At 41.3% G+C, this 20,942-nt stretch overlaps 1 protein-coding gene across 1 annotated transcript in view; it reads right to left on the bottom strand.

The window, feature by feature from the left end:
• Positions 1–20,942, bottom strand: part of EDC4 (enhancer of mRNA decapping 4) — a 223,359-nt gene that overhangs the window by 100,670 nt on the left and 101,747 nt on the right. The window contains exons 16-18 of the mRNA XM_040328833.1: positions 15,348–15,433; positions 9,209–9,368; positions 6,597–7,051 (exon numbers count right to left, since the gene is read on the bottom strand). Coding sequence (XP_040184767.1) covers positions 6,597–7,051; positions 9,209–9,368; positions 15,348–15,433 — 701 coding nt within the window. The remainder of the gene's footprint in view (positions 1–6,596; positions 7,052–9,208; positions 9,369–15,347; positions 15,434–20,942) is intronic.

The raw sequence follows: 20,942 nt of genomic DNA on the forward strand, positions 1-20,942 counted from the left end.
ACAAGTACATATGTATACAGCTTTAATGTATGCAGCATGTGTTAAAGCAATATGCCTCTATGGAAGCGTGTGTTCATGGTTTTTAGCATGAGACCATCCAAATATGCTTTTAGGCAAAATATGAAAAGTGTGCTGTACACACGCATTCATGTTGCACGTGTGCCATGGAACAAGCATTTTGCAAAGCAAACATGCGTTTATGAAAAGTGTTGTGCAACATTCTGCAACAAGTATCTATGCAGACATGTATTCCTATGTGATCATGAGGAATCATGTATATTTAAGTAAACATATATTAACATGCCTCATTATGCAACCATGCATCTTTAGGCGATCATGCATTTTTATGCGATCAAGCCTTCTTGTGCGATCAAGCACCCTTGTGTGATCAAGCATCTTTAGGTGATCAAGCATTTTTATGCGACTATGAAAAAAAACATGCATATCTATACAAACATAAAACATGCATCTTTATGTGACCATGTATCCTCAAGCGATCCTGTCACCTTATGCGATCACACGTTTTTATGTGATCAATAATAAACTTTTTTTTTTTACACCTGCATGTCCAAACATGCATTTTGTACACCTATTATCATGCATCTTTATGCAAACATGTGAACTGGTAAAAAACAGTCATCTTCAGCAACCGTGTGCTCCAGCAACTGTGCATTTCAGGTAGTTTGTAAGCAAGCACCTGCTCAACTGCAGTTGGTCCTATATTTTAGACCTGTAGAATACCAAGCACATATGCATTATATTGGAGATACAACTCCCTAAAAAGCACCCACACTCATGTCTTTCAAACTTACTTTAAAAACATACAATTAAGCAATACATTTGCAAGCACTTATATTATGCTGTTCCTGCCCACAAGCAGATAGACACTTTTAAAGTGATCTGCTAATTATCCAGTGGTGTATCTACTTACAGTTGTACATGCCCCTTGGATAGGCAGAAAATATGCAGCATGTAATCATGACTCATCTGCACCCAGTTCCCAAGTACTCACACTCATGAGCCACTATTCTGTCTCCGAGGCCTACCTGACCTGTCAGCACATGACAATGGCCACCCTTCCTCTTCCTGCCTAAAATAAAAAATAATAGGCTAGACTTGAGCAAACCTGCACTCTCTAGTGGCTGGAAAAGAAACAAAATCCTGCATGAGCAAGAGCACATAGCATGATAGAACAGCACACTGCTACCAGTGGCCACTGGGAAAACAGACAGTCAGATCTCTCTTTTTAAACAGAGAAACTGCAAGCAAATGCAGACTTAGCCTTCCTGCCGCAGGGTACTGTTGAAATATTACAGTGACCCAATCTTCACCCATCATGGTGGGTTGGTGTCATGCCAGACTTCAAGGACAGGGTCCCCTCTGTACGTAGGGTCCACTGCCTTGGACCTGTATAGCACCCTTCCAGAACAAACCTGTGGTATAGCAATGTGACCAAGGTGCTGAATCCCAGGGCCCAGCTCTCCGAAGAGAAGTGTTACAGGCAAAACCCTTTCCTTCATTTCCGAGGCTCGGGTACCATCCACTTTAGCCTTTGTTTTTGCTCTTTGAATGGATCCAATAGCATAGCTCCCTGACTTTGATCAGGCCATCTATGGAGCACTTTTCATGGAGCACTTGGATGGGAGAGGTTATATAGGGAGGGGGGGACTTCCTGTCTTTTGAGTGTACCAGTGTCTATTCACCTATAGGTGGCGTATAACCCATATAGTTATGACTATAGTGCTTGGTGTCCTGTGATGTACGAATGAAGCAATGGAAGGACAAAGTGATATTCAGGCAAGCATGATGCCCTCGATTGCTCCAATGAACAAAAGGCAAATTTTACTAGAGCTAGGCATGGAATGGGAGAAAAAAAAGTTTCCTCATTGGAAAGAAAGGAGGAGACCACAAAAAGGAAAAAAAAATAAGCCCAGGTCTTGAAACTATCTTTTCTGAATAAATACCTAAAAAAAAACGTTGTTTTAAGTATTTTTTTTTATTAACATTTTTATTCATTTTTCAAACTTTCCGTTTAACAATATATTATAATGTATCACACCATTATACAATAAACATCCCTATCTGTATTCCATCCCCCCCCCCCCCGGGGAAAGAAAAGAGAAGAAGAAGAGGGGGGGAAAAAAAAAAAAAAAAAGGTTTTCACCTAAGCAGCTGAAGGTCTCTGAAAAAGAATTGCAAAGTCGAAAATTTTACCTTTTAGGGTAACAAAGGCCAAGTGCTGATTCAGAGCAGACTGGAGAAAAGATAGGATATGCCCCATGGATCGATGTCTAAGGTAGAACTTGCATTTCTTCGCACCATGAAGTGAACCTTCCAAGTGTGATAACCAGACTTAATAAAAAGGTAGACTTCCTAGCCTACAGAAGCAAAAGATATAAAGGCCTTCGCTTCAACAGCATCCTTTCTCTGGTGAGAAAACCTCGGTCTGGTACTATGTGTATTCAGGACCAGGCACACCACTAGTAGGAAGTGCTGCTTGCCCACCTCAAAGCACAGAAATCCATGATGGAAAAAAATGGGACAAATACTCATCTATAATACCAAAAAGGACTTTCAAACTCAGGATAGGGCAAACTTTAAATAGGTTGGAATAAAGCTCTCAGCAAAATACAAGCAGCAAGAAGATTTCACAACCTCAGTGGAGAAGTGGGAAGGAGGTAAAGATAGAGAATCAAACCTGTACCCTGGGGACAGCATGTACTAGGCCCAAAGATCCAAAATGCCCTGAGTCCAGGATACTGAGAAGACCAACTGATGTCCCCCACTTGCACAAGTAGAGATGCCATCTCATTGTGAAGTGGGCTTAATACCAGACTTGGCTGGATTAGACTTCCAGGACTTAAAACAAAATTAAGTGGAGGACTGCCTGGAAAGGACGAAAAGAACTGCAAAACCCACAAGTGAAAAATTTTGCCTTGGGTACTTGGTCATCCAAGGCAATTTTGCCTTGGATGACCACACTGGATAAAACTCCTTTATTACATAATCCTAAGAATTTAGACAGAAATCATAACAGAACAGGAGACCAGAGATTGTAATGTATGCAATGTACTGCTTCTGTGCGCTTACCAATAGCTTACCACATTACCGTTTTTAACATTATTAAATACACCTGAAAATCAATGCAAGATATTTAACTGCTTGCAGACCAGCCGTCGCAGTTATACAGCGGCAGGTCGGCTCTGCTAGGCGAGATCACGTAGGTATACGTCATCTCGCCGTTTAGCCAATAGGGGCATGCGCCCCGCGCTCGCCGCTGATGCGCGTGCCTGGCGGGCGCGATCTCCGCCGGGCACCCACGATCGCTCGTTACAGAGCGTGAACCGGTAGCTGTGTGTGTAAACACACAGCTCCCGGTCCAGTCAGGGGGAGAAATGACTTATCGTCTGTTCATACAATGTATGAACAGCGATCTGTCATTTCCCCATGTCAGTCCCACCCCCCTTCAGTTAGAACACAACCAGGGAACATACTTAACCCCTTCCCTGCCAGTGGCATTTTTATAGTAATCAATGCATTTTTATAGCACTGATCGCTATAAAAATGCCAATGGTCCCAAAAATGTGTCAAAAGTGTCCGAAGTGTCTGCCATAATGTCGCAGTACCGATAAAAATCGCTGATCGCCGTCATTACTAGTAAAAAAATAAAATAATAAAAATGCCATAAAACTATCCCCTATTTTGTAAACGCTATAACTTTTGCGCAAACCAATCAATAAACGCTTATTGCAATTTTTTTTTTTTTTTACGAAAAATATGTAGAAGAATACGTATCGGCCTAAACTGAGGAAAAAATTAGTTTTTATATATATATATATATATATATATATATATATATATATATATATATATATATATATATATATATATATATATATATATATATATATATATATATATATATATATATATATATATATATATATATATATATATATATATATATATATATATATATATATATATATATATATATATATTTTTTTTTGGGGGATATTTATTATAGCAAAAAATATTCATTTTTTCAAAATGATCGCTCTATTTTTGTTTATAGCGCAAAAACCGCAGGGGTGATCAAATACCACCAAAAGAAAGCTCTATTTGTGGGGAAAAAAGGACGCCAATTTTGTTTGGGAGCCACGTCGCACGACCGTGCAATTGTCAGTTAAAGCGACAGTGCCGAATCGCAAAAAGGGGCCCGGTCATTGACCAGCAATATGGTCCGGGGCTTAAGTGGTTAAACACCTGATTGCAATAAAATTAACCACTTCCATACAGGGCACTTATACCCTCTTCATGCCCAGACCAATTTTCAGCTTTCAGTACTCTCACAGACAATTACTCAGTCATGCAACACTGTACCTAAACAACATTTTTATCATTTTTCTTCACACAAAGAGATTTATTTTGAAAAAAAAAAAAAAAAAATCCAAATTTTCTTAGTTTCTATTATAAAAGTTTGCAAAGTAATTTTTGTTCATAATATTTGGGCCAAAAGTTATACTGCCACAAATCTTTGGTAAAAATAACCCAAATTAGTGTATATTATTTGGTCTGTGAAAGTTAGAGTCTACAAGCTATGGAGCAAATGATTAAAACTTTATCACACCTGATGTACTGACAGCCTCATTTCTTCAGGCCCTGAAATGACAGGACAGTACAAGTAGCCCCCAAATTATCCTTTTCTGAACGTAGACAGTTTAAGGTATTTAATAAAATGAGTTTGATTTTTTTTTTTCCCCCCACAATTCTTGAGAAACTCAACATATAATGCATTTATTATTTTTTTACACAAAATTGTCATAGGTTATTTCACACACACACACACACACACACACACACACTTCCAATTACACCCCAGCACATTCTGTTACTCCAGAGTATGGCAATACAACATTTGTGAGCCTTTTTTTTACAGCCTGGCCACCTACAGAGATCCAACATGCAGGGAGCACCATCAGGCGTTCTAGGAGCATAAATTACACATCTAATTTCATTCCTACCTACCACACCTTTGAAGGCCCTGGAGCATCAGGACAGTGGAATTACCCACAAAATGAAAATTACCCCATTTTGAAAAGCAAACACCCAAACATATATACTATGAGGCATGGGCTGGTGACAGGTCCTCTGTTGGGCTGGTGACAGGTCCTCTGTTTGAGGGAATCAGGGGGAAAATTACAGTAGCACATTTTATTCAAGGTCTCCCTCACATACTGAGGAGAACCTGGAAACGGCACTACAGCAGTTTGTTGACATTTGTGACCGGCTGTGATTGGACACAGGCAGTCATGTGGTAAAGAGCCCATTTCATTTGGCTCTTTACCCTGATCGAAGATGGGCTGTGTCTGAGGGACACGCCTCATCCCTGATCACCGCGCATCCCCCGGGGCAAGCAGGGGCGGAGAGAGCCGGCGAACATCATATGACGTCCACCCAGAGGGAGGGGATGTTCCTGCCGGCGTCATATTACTATGGGCCGCATGATTAAATACAAAACTAAAAAACACAGTAAAACCATAAAATCTTAATGTCCAGATAAACACATATAGCCAGTAAGGGGGAAAAATCCACTATTAATACAGGAGTAGATAAATAGATTAGCAAATAAAAGGTAAGTATACTGGTCCATTCATAAAAGTGAATAATATCCCATTCAAAATTTAACCCATGAGGTATTCTTGTTTGAAGTTGAAATATCCAGTAGACCTTTTACACAGCAAACAGGTGTGACCCCCCTCTTATGGGACACTACTTTTTAATAACTTGTATGGATACGGCAGCCAGATCACCTCCATGACAATCACTGTAATGCTTAGCTACAATGGTTGAATGAGGGCGCTCTATGCCATAGAGGCAGTCCCTGAGCCCTCAAGTCACCCTAGCCATGTACTGGATTTGACAGTTTGCTCCCACCTTCACAGATAGGGTCCTTAGGGACTTTTTCATACCAGTGCAGATCGCCACTGCCAATGACTTGTATAGTACCCCAAGGCCAACTACACCTCATTGTACTGCTGTACCAAGGGCGAGTTCCATTGCAGACTTCAGTGCAGAAGGAAACATTACAAGCTGCACTCCATATGAGGCAAGTTCTGGGTGACAAAACAACCTGGTCAAATGCTGGTCTTAACAGCCTACAAAACAGATGTGGTCAGTGGCATTTTGTCACAAAAATGTTTGCAAATGCAAGCACACAGTAATGAAATTCAACGGTGAGTCTTGTTCACCAACTGTATCTGGCAAAAATAAGCAAGCGCAACTTGCTACTGCACCAATGTTTTTTTTTTTGTTTTGTTTTTTTAAGTATGTCTGTTAAGCATGCCAGGTGTTTCAACTAAGGAAGAAGACATTGATTAAAGATTTCTGCAGGATTTTCTATCAATCTATGAATGTTTTCTCATAGCAAACCTGGATAGTGACATTGGCATTGTTTTTCCAGCCATCCTATCATTCCTAATAAAATTAAATGTATTTGGAGTTTATCTTGAACTTAATATAAAAATAAAAAAACACAACAGATTATTAGTTACAATTAAAAAATGTACTTTTTTCAACAGCTTACTATAGCTTACCTTTCATTTAAATTATTTCGGGTCTCCCTTGTTATGTCAGGTGCTGCAGGCCAAGGCTGGGATATAACTTCTTCTACCTCATCATGAAGGCTTCTCTCAGCCAGAGGCTCGGCTCCAATCAGTTCATCTTGAGCTGCAGAAGATCCAGTCTCTAACACTCTGTGTCCATGCTCTGATATGTTACAATTACGGGTTGAAAGAAGGTGTAGGGCAGAAGCTGCAGAGCTCATGCTGGGAGCGTGATTTTTGTCAGTATCATCAGGGGTCAGGTTTAATGATATAGGTGCTGGGTAACTTCTTTGCAGGGTCTCTGAGGCAATCTCTGGAATATCTTGGGACACAGCAGTGGAAGCACTTGAGATAACATCTGGGGACCTTTCACGAGTAGGTGAAGAATGGGGTGCCAAAGAATTATCTAAATTTTGAAGTTCTAATGGAATGCTTGATGGTGTAACCTAGGGAAATTAACCAGCGAAAATGTAAACAGTTACACTTTTGAAGGGGAAAAAAAAAAGTTTTTTTTTTAAGCAGCTATAATGATCATTGCAAAACATGTATACAGCTAGTAATTTGCCTTTTGAATTAAATAAATATTTCAATTTTCTTGGCCTATACTTCATAATTAGTATTTAAGAGGATGTGGAAAAAACCAGAAGCAAAGTAATATGCATAAAACGTATAAAAATCGAGGGGAAGATGGCAGCTTACATATGTAATCACCTCACCCAGAAGAGAAAGGAGAAAAAAAAAAATACACCACACGTTACCATTATTTGCAGCTTTGTGTTATATATAATTTAGCAGGAGGGGTGGCATTTGAATGCAAGGCCCCCAAATGCCTCTAAAAATGATATTCAGCCAGTACAATGCTATACCTTGATGCAGCGTTAGCGTTTTTTCAAAAGGATCTGAACTGTAGAGGCTGTGCCCAAAAAAGTAGGAAGGCAGGAGACAAACCTTTCCCCAATACGGACTTACAATGGCTTATTGTAAATGTTGCCTATGTGTGGGGACAGCCATCTTGGCAGAAAAGGTGGTTTTGCTTCCTTTACCTTCATAGAAAAGGTAAAAAAAAAAATATTCTCTATATGGCAGCCATGGCTAGACGTCCCAGGGCTAGCACATCAACTGGTCTTGAACAGATTGTTGAGGACTATATGGTGAGATACTATCCCAGTACAGAGAAAGTTGGCATGTGATGACGTGTAACCGTTTTATAATAGTTTGTTTCTTTTTTGTCTGCGGAGAGTTTTTTTTTCCACTGAAAAACTGTATATAGATGTAATGCAAATATCTTAAGGATGACTATGTTAGCTCCTTATACTCCCCATTGATAAGTTATATAGTCTAACCAATTTTCTATAAGTTGCTCACATGTAATCTGCATTGGCGACAGCACAAATTGTTACAAGATATTGTACAGCATTTATGCTACCGTTTGTCATAATATGCGATTTCTCAATAAAAACATTTGAAATTTGTTTATTTACTGCAAAAATGGCCACGTCCACAGTAGGAAGAGTCCAATTATTTTTAAACTCCCGTTCCATAGGGTAAAAGGCATCACAATGATCAGGGGGGACTAACCTGAGTGGGGCCAACCAAATATAGAAGGTCCAATCAGCTTGATAAAGAATAGGGGAAGGCTTTCTCAGAAAAGTCTTCCTTTTCATGCTCAGAAAAATATGTGGAGGATGAGCAGCAATAATTGTATATCTTCAGAGAGAATAAAATGTACTGCTTCAACCAATGAGTCCAGATTACCCAGCATGTGCAGAGGAGCTCAAGAAGTAACCTCTAGAAATTTTGACTGGGAAAATTCATCTACAGCCTCTGCTTTCAGCAACCCCCTTGCCTTCTGCAAATTTAAGTGCATTAGGCAATTCAGGATGTAATGTCTGAAGATAATCAGGGGGTGGAAAGGATACCTTCAAACACGTTCTGGTACTGAACTCCACGAATGCACCTTACAGGGCCCTGCTTGCATTGGTTACCCAGGGCACCTGCCCCATATCCAATGTGAGGTGCCCTAGGTCCCAAGCACAACGATTGCCCACTCTTTCTATAAAAGGCATCTAGCCCGTTAATGTGGTGGCTGTCTGTCACAATAATAAACCTTACAGCCAGAAGCAGGGAGCTCCCCCTAGGGCCTAGGCTCATCCTGCGCTCTGACATGAATTATAACACAACAGGTGGTGGTGCTCGAGAGGAGGGACATCCCCCTGGAGGGAGCTGTGCTGATCTGAGGTCTGAAGTTTACACTGGGAGACTGGGTGATATGGTAGGAGGAGGATGACATTTTTGAGAAACGAGAAGATTTTTTTACTACTTCAATACAGGGCAATCCTGCCAATTTTCAGCTTTCAGCGCTGTCGTACTTTGAATGACAATTGCAGACATTCAACACTATACCCAAACTAAATGTTTATAATTTTGTCTACACAACTAGAGTTTTCTTTTGGTGGCTTTTAAAAAACACAATTTTATTATTTTTTGCTAAATAAAAAAAAAAAAAAAAAAAAAACATTTTGGAAAATGTTTCAGAAATATAATTTTAATACATTTACATCAGCAGCAGACCACATTAATTATGTGAAAGGGACCGTTTTTACCTGTACTATTGGTTTGTGAATTACTTTCTCAGAAAGGCCTGGAATAAGAACAGATGAGGTTCTTGGAGAAGATGGAAAACTTCCACTATGCAGAGAGCTACTTAACGCAATGCTACTGTCAATCTGAAGTTTTGGACTTAGTGTAATTTCATCAGGAAGCCTGCAAGGAAGAAAAAAAAAAACATGAGACCCAGAGATTAAAATTTAAAGCAAACCTGTGCTCTTGCTCATTCATACCAAGCAAAGCAACATACTCACTTTAATGCCCTCCACCTCAGCAGCACACTGATCTTTCTTTTACTCCTCCCCATGCTGTTTAACTGCTGGCAGTGAATATACCCAGAGCTTTTAGTATGTAGATCAGGGATATGTAATTAGCGGACCTCCAGCTGTTGCAAAACTACAAGTCCCATCATCCCTCTGGGTGTCATCATTTTGGCTCATGGGAATTGTAGTTCTGCAACAGCTGGAGGTCCGCTAATTACATATCCCTGATGTAGCTCATGTGACAATGCTGGCGCTTGACAATTGCCTAATGCCAGGAAAGGTAGCCAGTCCTCAGTCAAATTAAGTTCTAACTATAGCAATTCTATAGCAAGATTTTACAGGGCTTCCTGCTCTACCTTCCTGGCAGCAGCACTGGAGCATCAGGAAAGCTGTAGAGGGGCATTCAAGTGAACATGTTGCTTTGCATGGGAAAAATCACAGGCTTATATGTATATATTTATGTAGTTAATACAACTATATAATGACACCGACATATTAAAGGCCAAACCTTTTTTCAGTTTTCGAATAGAGTGGAGATGGATAAGAACGGTTGTCAGTTTTTATTGCAGTCTGTGTCCTTGGTAAGGAGATTCACCCTCTCAATTTGTCCCGTTTACCATTATCAGTGAAAGTAAAAGAAAATATCAAATTTTCAAACGCTAGTTCTGCAGACCCTAAGGAATTCCCTCACTTTGTAACAGGCGCCTCTGCCAGTCCTGTAATGTGTCATCGATCGGCGCCGCATGCGTTTCAGCTTGGAACGTGGAAGTGCGCCGCAAATCACTGCTGCCCTGTAATCAGTGCTTATGCACTGCACCTGTCTTCTGCCTATAAAAGCATTCATTTTTAATAGAAACCTTGTTCTATTATTGCCGACCGTAGCTGGCTTGGCTACCAAGCCACTGGTACCATCTATCCCCATGCTAAATCTCAAGCCTGGCTGCAAGGAACTACAGGTAACATCCATCCTTTAACTGGAGGCAATCCCACTTCCTGGAGCTGCGCTGCTAACCTCATTAGAGTTGCTGCGGACACCCCAAGCTACCCCCCACCAGGAGACCCTCCAAAGAAGAACACCATTGCTGCCGACACCCTACAGAATCCCATGAGCCCTGCAAACGGATATGTAGACATTGTGTTACTTGTAGTGCCTTAAGAAGATCTGCTACGTATATTGCGGTTATACAATTCCTGTATTTAACGCTGGCTTATTAGTTATCATCTACTACTTGGGACTGACTGTTGTGTTTTGACTGTTTGCTGCGCAGTGTCTTAAAAGGACATGCATACTCAAATTACCTGAGCTATATTTGCCTCTCCTATGCAACTATTCGTTGCCGTCATCATTCCTAATTACTACGTGCTTGACATAAGTTCTTACTTGTTTCTGGGCCCATGCTTTAAGTTACTGAACATGTTCGCTCTAACTTTTCTATGCTAAGGGTTGAGGTATTCCATACCTACTCCCTTAGTGGTCTAATGCTCTACTGTATATTTAAGTGATATAATGTAGAGAACCCCCAAACTCCTGTTTGTGTGGAGTGATGCCTGGGGCCCCGTACTGATAATCATTATACATACAGCAGAGCATTGAAAACCTCACGTGTATGCTATATTTTTAAACGCTAAGCTCTTGTCGCATGTTGTAATACGTCCAACCTAAGAAGCTCAAAGCCTTTCCTTATGTGCGAGAGAGATGATGTAGAGAACCCCCAAACTCCTGTTTGTGTGGAGTGACGCCTGGGGTCCAATACGGAATTCTCACATAGAGAAGTGCATTGAAATCCTTGCTAACCGCAGTTGTGGTTCACTCCTGTTCACCAGAGCCGTTACACACTTTGTTTGGCTATGGGATAGGAAGTGAAATTAAATCTATGCAATGGGACACAAATGGTGGAAAAAAAAAAATCTGACGGGGGTCATACATAACTCTCCCTTGCTCTATCCAAATTGAAAAGAAAAATGGAAACTGCTTTCAAACTTGCCGTAATTTTTCTTTCCTGGTGCGCATCCATGGCAGCATACCAGTGATAGGCTCTGCCTTTGGCTCCTCACTCAGGACAGTGAATATTATAAAAGAAAAAGGTTAGGGACTCCACCTTCATTCTTTGTAAAAATAGAAAACCGAGGGATGGTGCGTATGCTGCCATGGATATGCACCAGGAAAGGAAAAAAAACATAAGTATGAAACAGTTTTCTGTTTTCCTGGTGCATCCATGGCAGCATAATAGTGATAAATAACTAGCTGAAACAGGTGGGTAATTTTTATAAAAAAATATTTATTTATTTGGCCGAAACTCTTTAAATTGTTCTCTTGCCGAAGTCCACGGAGGTCAGAGCTCTCGGGTCTACCCTATAAAGCCTCAAATGTGTGCTGGAAAGACCATGTTACCTTTCTGCAAGTTGTATCCAATGTAACATTAGCCCTCGTGACTCAGGACGATGAAACTGCTCTGACCGAAGAAAGAGGATACATGCCCTTGGCCTTGTATGCCCTCTGGATTAATCTTACTATCCAAGATGTAATGGTTCTGAATGAGGCTTCCCTGCCTCTGTTCTTGCCTCCCAGAATGACAAACAGTTTTACTGATTTTCTGAACTGGGCTGTAGTCTGGAAGTAAAATTTGAGAACGTTTGAAATATCCAGCTCGTGAAGAAAGACCGAGGTAGGATTTGAGACGATCGGTAGAGCCCGAGGTTCTGCCAAAGAAGCAGAAAAGGATATCTTGTGTACAAAACCGCATACCGTACATGATTCTACTCTATCCAGGTAGAAAACAGTGGGGTAGATTCAGATAGATTACGCAGATCTAAAGATCCGCTGATCTATCTTATTTACGATCCGCCAGCGCAAGTTTTTGAGGCAAGTGCTATATTCAGAGAGCACTTGCCTCTAAAGTTGCGCCGGCGGATCGTAAATCCCCAGGCGGAATTCAAATTCCGCGGCTAGGGGGAGTTTACTATTTAAATCAGGCGCCGCCCCCGCGCCGATCATACTGCGCATGCGCCGCCGGCTAAATTTCCCAGCGTGCATTGCTCCAAATGACGTCGCTAGGACGTCATTGGTTTCGGCGTGAGCGTAAATTGCGTCCGGCCGTATTCTGAATCGACTTGCGCAAACGACGTAAAAATTCAAAACTCGGCGCGGGAACGACGGCCATACTTAACATAAGATACCCCTCACATAGCAGGGGTAACTATACGCCGGAAAAAGCTGAACGCAAGTGACGGAAAACAAAAGCGACGGGCGGGCGTTCGTTTCTGAATCGGCGGATCTCCTCATTTGCATATTCGTCGCGTATACAAACGGAAGCGCCACCTAGCAGCCAGCGGGAGATTGCAGCCTAAGATCCGACGGTGTAAGTCACTTACACCTGTGGGATCTTAGGGAGATCTATGCGGAACCTGATTCTATGAATCAGGCGCATAGATCCGACCGTCGGATCTCAGAGATATATCTCTATCTGAATCTGCCCCAATGTGTTCGCCCTCTGCCTCCAGGACTTGCAATTCTGAAACCCTTCTGCCTGATGTTTTTGTGATTAAGAAGGCCAGTTTAAGAGTTGGGTCCTATATTGAAGCCGTTTCAGACAGAGCAAAGGGCTGTTTTATAATAGTCACTGTCCTGAGAGAGGAGCCGAAGGGGGAGCCCATCACTAGTATGCTGCCACGGATGTCCCAGGATTTTATTTTTTTTGCCTAGAATTCCATTATAAGTAAAAGGTATCAGACACCTAAGCGCTTTAATTTACAAGGAAAGCAAATAGAAGAGAAAAAAACATGTGCATCATTAACAAGCATTGTATAAAAGGTATTGTTTAAAAAGTCCAGAGAATAAACCCAAAGTGCACAGCCTGGAGCATTTCCAAATTCAGAGTTTAGGTCTGCCAGTCCTCTGAGCCCAGCTTAGCACAAGATCTTTTTCTGTTAATCATAGAATAGGCAATAGGGTCAATTAGACAATGAAGAGAACCGATCGCTACACAAGTATGCGGTCATACAGAGGGGCATGTCAGCACTCTGTGAAAGTATTAGCCACCGCAATGAAAAGATTAACTACAGAAAAAGTAGTTAAGCTCTTAGGCTTGTCAGCATTTAGGCAATTTTCTTGCCTTCTTTCCACCAGGAGTCGGAGAAAAAAAACAAAAGGCCTCGATTCCCCCATCAACACAGTAAGTGCTAATGGGGTAAACCCTCTTACTGCGCTATTGTATTCTGACAGCAAGAGGTTTCACCGCTGTCAAAAACCAATGGTAACGGCTGCCAATGATAGCCAGCAGCAGTGATCGTATGACAAAAAACAGACATGCTGGTCGACTGATTGACCGGACAGATTTTGATCATTCTATGTCCGCCATTAGTTTGAAAACCGAGTAATCACATGACTGCCGATGACTCAGTTCAGAGATATGCAAAAAACATTCTTACTACTCACCTAGGTGGCTGCAGCATCAAACTGATGCTGCACCTGTCCCCTGCCGCTTCTACACTGAACTCAGCAATTAAAGACCACTGATTGCTCAGTTTTCAGGCTTAGCAGAGCCAGTTACCATCAATCACTGCTTAACGCTCTGCCCCTCCAGCACTCACTGGAGAGTTGCAGAGGGGGTGAGCACAGTTGACTTGGGCTCACAGACATGTGCTGCGAGCCAGAGCCAGCTGTCAATTAGGCAGCTGGGTGGATTCCAAAAATATGGTTGGGATACTTCCAGAGCCTGGAGTAGCTTTGTAAAATAAGCCGACTCTGGGTCACAAGAGCGCAAAATTAGATGCACTCCTGTGACCCAGAAGACAAGTATGGCCAAAAGAGCTTTTAACCATACTGCTCTTTTAAACAAGACTCTACACCTTCAGTTGTTTGCAATTCCCTTCTTTTCACACTTCTACCACCCTGTTCACCCAAGAGACCAAACAGGTAGGTCTGTATATGTTTAAAGTTGCCTGGAGCTTAACCACTGCAAACTATACACAGCTCCACTTTAAAAGAAAAGGTCTGGTAATAAATGCTCCAACAATCCTGTGCTCCATTGTGGAAGGAAAGGGAAAGAGTCATATGTCCCTCCAATTATTATCTTGTATCCTCCAAGGTCCAATTCCAGTGCTCTGGATTCCTTAAAGTGGTTTTAAACCTCAGACAGGAAACATGAATGAAGCATGTCCCTCTATAGCGTGTACTTGTCTCATTTCAGATCACTAAGTGTTATTTCTGACTGCTGCTTTGTTTCTCTGCTATCTACATGTGTCACTTCTGACAGGTATCCTGACACCAACAGTAAAATTGTGACCAGGGAAGAAGCTCCAGTACACAGCCTGTAAATGACAGCCTCAGCACTGTTCCTGTGTGAAGGGGGTGTGTCCCTCCCCTCCAATCAGCATTCAAAGCTCTCCTCACTGAGCACATAGTGCGACTTCAACTCTCCACCCCCTTTTTATGAACTCTCAGACAAGCTATATAAATTCTGGACTTCGTATGTAGAAAAGAGAAGACTGCAAATAGATAAAACTTATGCAGAATAATTTTTTTCATCTCCGTATAACCTGAGGCCAGTTAAAACAACGGGTATATGTATGGGTTTACAACCACTATATATACCCATGCTCTGCTTCAAGTACTGTCTGACAAGCCAATAACAAATAACAGTGAATAATGAATTGTTTGCAAGCCAAACAATATTCAGCCTAAATGTACCAAATCATAAACAGACATATTTGCTATTTTTTTCTTATATTTTTTAAAATATAGTTCTGGTATGAATGTGTCACATTAAGCCAACATGTATGTCTGTCTGTTGAACAGCATTTCATTTTCGTGGGGGGAAAAAAAAAAACGGTCTCAGATTGTCAAGATAAAAATAAAATATTTTCATGTTACCTGGAGATGGTTGTGTCGACTGAGGCACTACTCATGGCTGTGACGGAAGTCAGTGAGCCAATACTGGATGCGGCAGAAGAAACAATCTATCACAGATGTTACAAGGTGGGGGGGAGAGAAGGAAAAAAATATTTATAGATCAATAAACGTGTTTCTTAAAGTCAAAATCTTTTTTCAAGTAAAATAAACATGTTATACTTACCTTCTCTGTGCAATGGTATTACACAGAGCGGCCGGCCCTGAACCGCCTTTTCTAAGGGTCCCCTGCAGGAGCTCTTGGCCCCTCCTATTCTTTGTTTGCCCCCATAGCAAGCCAATGGCTGCAGATGTGCAGGCTCTATCACGAACCAGGCTGTGTGCATCTATTCTTAGACACATACACACACATACATACAGTGCAACTTGGCCCCACCCACTCCTGCATGAGTTGCATACACTGCCAATTCAATCCAACTTGCAGGTAGTTACTGTAAACTACCACACCTGTGGCTACCGACAGAACTGTATTGATCAGAAGACTGGCTAAAGAGAATTACAAATGCATTGTTTGTATTAAATAGCATAATTATTCAAAGTAATTTTAGCTGTATATTTACCTGTCTCACTGGTTTTCAACCACTTGAAGACCAAGCCTTATTCTGACATTAATTGCTTATAAGTTAAAATCAATATTTTTTGCTAGAAAATTACTTAGAACCCCCAAATATTCTATAGATTTTTTTTTTAGCAGAGACCCTAGAGTGGGGATATGCAATTAGCGGACCTCCAGCTGTTGCAGAACTACAAATCCCATGAGGCATAGCAAGACTCTGACAGCCACGAGCATGACACCCAGAGGCAGAGGCATGATGGGATTTGTAGTTTTGCAACATCTGGAGGTCCGCTAATTGCATATCCCTGGCCGATCCCGGGCCTAGAAAATAAAACGGCGGTCGTAATATTATTATATGTGGCACTGTTTTTCAAACAATTTTTTGGGGAAAAAATGCACTTTAAATTAATAAAAAAAAAAACAAAAAAAACAATGAAGTCAGCACAATTTGTTTGGATAATGTAAAAGATGTTACGCCAAGTAAATAAATACCTGCATGTCATGCTTTAAAATTTTGCACACTCATGGAATGGTGACAAACTACAAATACAAACTCAGTCGGTGACGGTCACCTGTTTAAAGAGTTCCATGTCTTGCACTAGATTTTTTGCTCTCGCTCCAACAATCGCAATGATAACTTAAACACGGTTTAAAATTTGCCGCCACGATTTACGTATTCGTTTGCTACGGCTCACGAGCACAGAGGGATGGGGAGCTTTAAATGTAAATATATATATTATTGCTGTCACAAGAAATGTGAATCATCCTACGTGACAGTAATGGGCAGTGACAGGCACTCTTTATGGAGGGATCTGGGGTCTATAAGAGCCCAAACCCCACTTGTTTTGAATACTTTTGCCTTTTGAAAACTGGCGCCATTGGCTCAGGAGAAGACCGAAGTGATGGCATGACGTCGCTTTAGAGTTGCCATATGCGACATTGGGCCTGATCAGGCCTCGTGCCGGCTGATGGCTTGGGTCTCCCGGTGGGACAGGAGAGCCCGGACGAGTGGCGAAAGGCAGCAAGAGGGGGCCCTTCCCCTGCTGACTGCTTAGCCACATCGGTTGTCATTACTACAGCTGACTGTCCGTGCTAAAAAAACAGTACCGGGGTCCGGTACAACTACGTGAAGCCAATGCCGTACAGGTAAGTGATTTTGCGGTGGATGGTTAAAGATAACCACAGATGGCAAAAATTCAACTGACAAGGGATTTACCATCCCTTAGAGATAATTTTGAACAGATGCAGTCAGGTGCATTGTAAACACAACATAAATGCAGTACAAATGAATTCCAATGAGCCTAGTTTACACCATTAGAAGTCTCTAAACAGCGCTCAAGTGTCCCCATTCAGCTGCTAGACTGCAGAGTAAAGCCCCCTGGCAAATTTCAGTATGTAAATTCAAAAGTCCAGTGCTTAAATATATGTAGTGGGTTCTTCAATCAACAGGTAATTATATCCAGTGGATTCAATCTCAAAGGTTAGTGCAAAATTTATAGCGACTACAAAATAGGGGATAGAATTATGGCATTTTTATTATTATTTTTGTTTTTACTAGTAACGGCAGCAATCTGAAATTTTTATCGGGACTGCGACATTATGGCGGACAGATCAGACACTTTTGACACATTTTTGGGACCATTGACAATTTTACAGCAATCGGTGCTATAAAAATGCACTGATTACTGTAAAAATATCACTGGCAGGGAAGGGGTTAACACTAGGGGGCGATGAAGGGGTTAACTGTGATCTAACTGAAGGGGGAAATGACAGATCACTGTTCATACTTAGTATGAACAGATGATCAGTCAATTTCTCCCCTGATGCCATGAGCAATCGTGGGTGCCCAGCGATCATCACGCCCGCCGGGCACTCGCATCAGCTCCATGGGCAAGCAATGGGTGCATGACAAGTCATACCGGTGTGAATGAGGACTTAAGGCCACTACATCGTCATCTAGATTTGTCACTTTTACAAATATGCACCATAACAGCTGGGTCCTCCCCAACCCCACACAACAATCTGTTCATTGGATCCGCATTGTGCAGAACACAGTAAATAACTTACTCTTTAGGGATCGCGGTCTATGTAAAAGGTTGCTCGATATGTTCTAATAATTCAGACTCTCGTCACCAGTATGGTGTGTGTATATGTGCTTGTACCCCTAACCCCATCCTTATTAGAGTAGTTGTTCCCCTGGCAGCAAAGAGAAGTATTCTATTTCAGCAATGCCATTCCTGAGCAGATATCCCCAACAGAACTAGCCTCTCTAACACTTTCCCCTTCAGCAAATCTTTGAATTTTACCCTGGCTACCCAACGCTGGCATTTGCATCTCCATATCATCACCCTCATCTTTATGAAGGGCAGGGCCAAACTCATCTTCAGGTTGTTGATACTTTGCACTGTTGCAAGTGGATTCTTTAGATTCAGAATCTGGGCTTCCAAACAAACTCGTTAAGTTGCATAGCAGCATTTGCCCTCAAACTTTTAGTATACATGGAGCAGGATGTGCACCATGTCGCATCATCACTCCTGTAGGATGTGAGCCACAAATTTAAATTGCGGATAATCAAATGCTCTTATTTTCTTTTATTTAATTTTTTCAGTGCCATTTCTTTGCCCTGAAATATATGAGAATGTGTTGCTTATGGTGACCCTTGGTTTCTCACAGTGCCCTTCGGTATGCACAATGCCCCTTCAGTCATGCACAGTGCCCTTGAGTTTACTAAAGTGACGCCCCCTCAGTATTCACAGTGCGCCCCTCAGTACTCACCACAGAGCAGCAGGAGTAATGGCCGTGTGTGACAAGATGATGCAGGCCACTGTAAAAACAGTGTACAGTACCCACAAGGGTACACACAAAGCACTGCCGAGAAGGGTAGTCAATTCGCTAGATATGACTAAGTCACCATAGGTCACTAAACAATCAACAGACGGCGAGCGATAACAATGCTTACTCACAAACTGCAGATCAGTAAGGGTTAATATGTCCATGCATAACAGGGTCACCATGGGCCACTGAACAAACAGAAAAACAATGTGACATTACAAACAAGAGGACAAAGCACTGCAGAGCATAAATATTACAGCCCATGCATTACAAGGTCACCACAGACCACCTTAAAAAGTAGACATTACCTACAAGGGTCACTCAAAAACCACTGCAACAAAAGAAGAGTCATTGGCTATATGTGACTGGGTCACCTTAGGCCTCTGAACAACAGTGTACAGGGAGACATTATGCAAAGCTGGAGGGCATCATGGCTGTGTATGGCTAGGTAACTGAACGGAAAATAGGTAAATCCTACCAGCTGGCGGTCACCACAGAGAACCAGCCCAGTCTCCGAAACAGCAGTTTGAAAGCTCAAGTTGCTACCTGAGCCTGCACCTTAAAATCTGGAAAAGGCTACAGTCTGAACTTATAACAGCAGAATGCCTTCTTCCAGGAGAAGAATGTAAAGGACCTGTATTGAACCCTGCGGATATTCAGACAAAGTTCCCCCAAGGCTTAGCCAGGGAGTCAACCAATAGAGAAGCTGCAGTGGTTAAAAAAAAAAAAAAAAAACACAACCAAGCCTCAGAGTTGATCCAGAGTAAGGCAAAAAAAAAAAAGAACCTCAAAGTATTATCCAATTGGATAGTCCCTGGATCATGCACCCTTGATGTTGTTACCTTTAAAAGTTAATCTACAGTTAGATTTTGTGCATTTAGGAACAAATCCAGGCCCAAGTACATACAGCGGGTATAGAAAAGAATCAACCCAGCCTAAAATGAAGACTTTTTTTTTTTTATCCAGTTGTATTTATTAGAGCAACGTATAACATCCAAGTGAAGGATAGAAGACCAACATGTCAGAAAAAAAAAAAAAAATGATCACACCCCTTATGTTAGTTTTGAATATGTTGGTGTTCTATCTTTCACTTGGATGTTATAAGTTGCACTAGTAAATACAGCTGGATAAAACAAAAACTGTGTCTGTCTTTAAAGGGGACGATTCCTTTCTACACCCAATGTAACTTTACATTTCTCAACATTAAACCTCTTTTGCCACATAGTTGCCCAATTAAACAGAGCCCTGAGGTCTGCTTGCAAGTTGGAAACACCCTGTATGGATGATATTCCACTACAAAGCTTGATGTCATCTGCAAATACTGAAATAGTAATTTTAATCCCAAGCTCTTTATCATTTATAAATATATTAAAAAGTAAGGGTCTAATTGCTGAATCTTGGGGTACACCACTGATAACCTTAGACCATTCTAAAGTACGAAAAATTAACTGCTACTTCCTGAACACGGTTTTTCAGACAGTTTTTCATCCCCTAACATACTGAATTTTCTAAGCATATAGACCTTAACAGACACATTAGCAGTGTGTGGGGAACTGAGAAGAAGAATCTTGAGAACAAATAAAATAAAAGCTAAACTTCTCTCAAAGATAAGACGCCCATCACTTAGGGCACAAGCAAAAAACTGATCTGTTGGGAGTCAGGAGAGGGTTATAATAGGGATGATCTTTCACTTAATTTTTGACAGTGTCCAGTCACCTGAAGGTGGCTGCATATAGTCCACGTTTAAAGACCAAAGATTCTGCTTCTTGTTCAAAGCTGCTCTTAACCATTCAATGTTTCAAAACAGGCTTTTAAGTGAGAAGAACATTTGAACCAGATGCTCCTCAGTACACACCTAAGTATTTACCAGCTGGTGTGCGCTTCCTTTATCGCTATCAGAGAGGTAGCTGTCTAGAACCAGAACAGGGTCAACTTTAACTGATCTGCTTCTTTGAAAGAGATTTTGCTTTACGATAGATCCAGCAGAATCAATTTTCTCTTCAGGCAATCCAGAGGTACCCCACACACACCAGACATGTGTCTTGTACTGTATAAATAAAAAAAGTATTTTCTCCATGCCGTTATACAACAGTTACTTCGTACCAACTGTTAAGCCAAGAGTTCTTATTACCAGCAATTACAGAATGCCACACTGCAGACATAAAATTAAA

Source organism: Rana temporaria, chromosome 11, assembly GCF_905171775.1.
Source record: "Rana temporaria chromosome 11, aRanTem1.1, whole genome shotgun sequence".
Classification (NCBI taxonomy): Eukaryota; Metazoa; Chordata; class Amphibia; order Anura; family Ranidae; genus Rana; species Rana temporaria.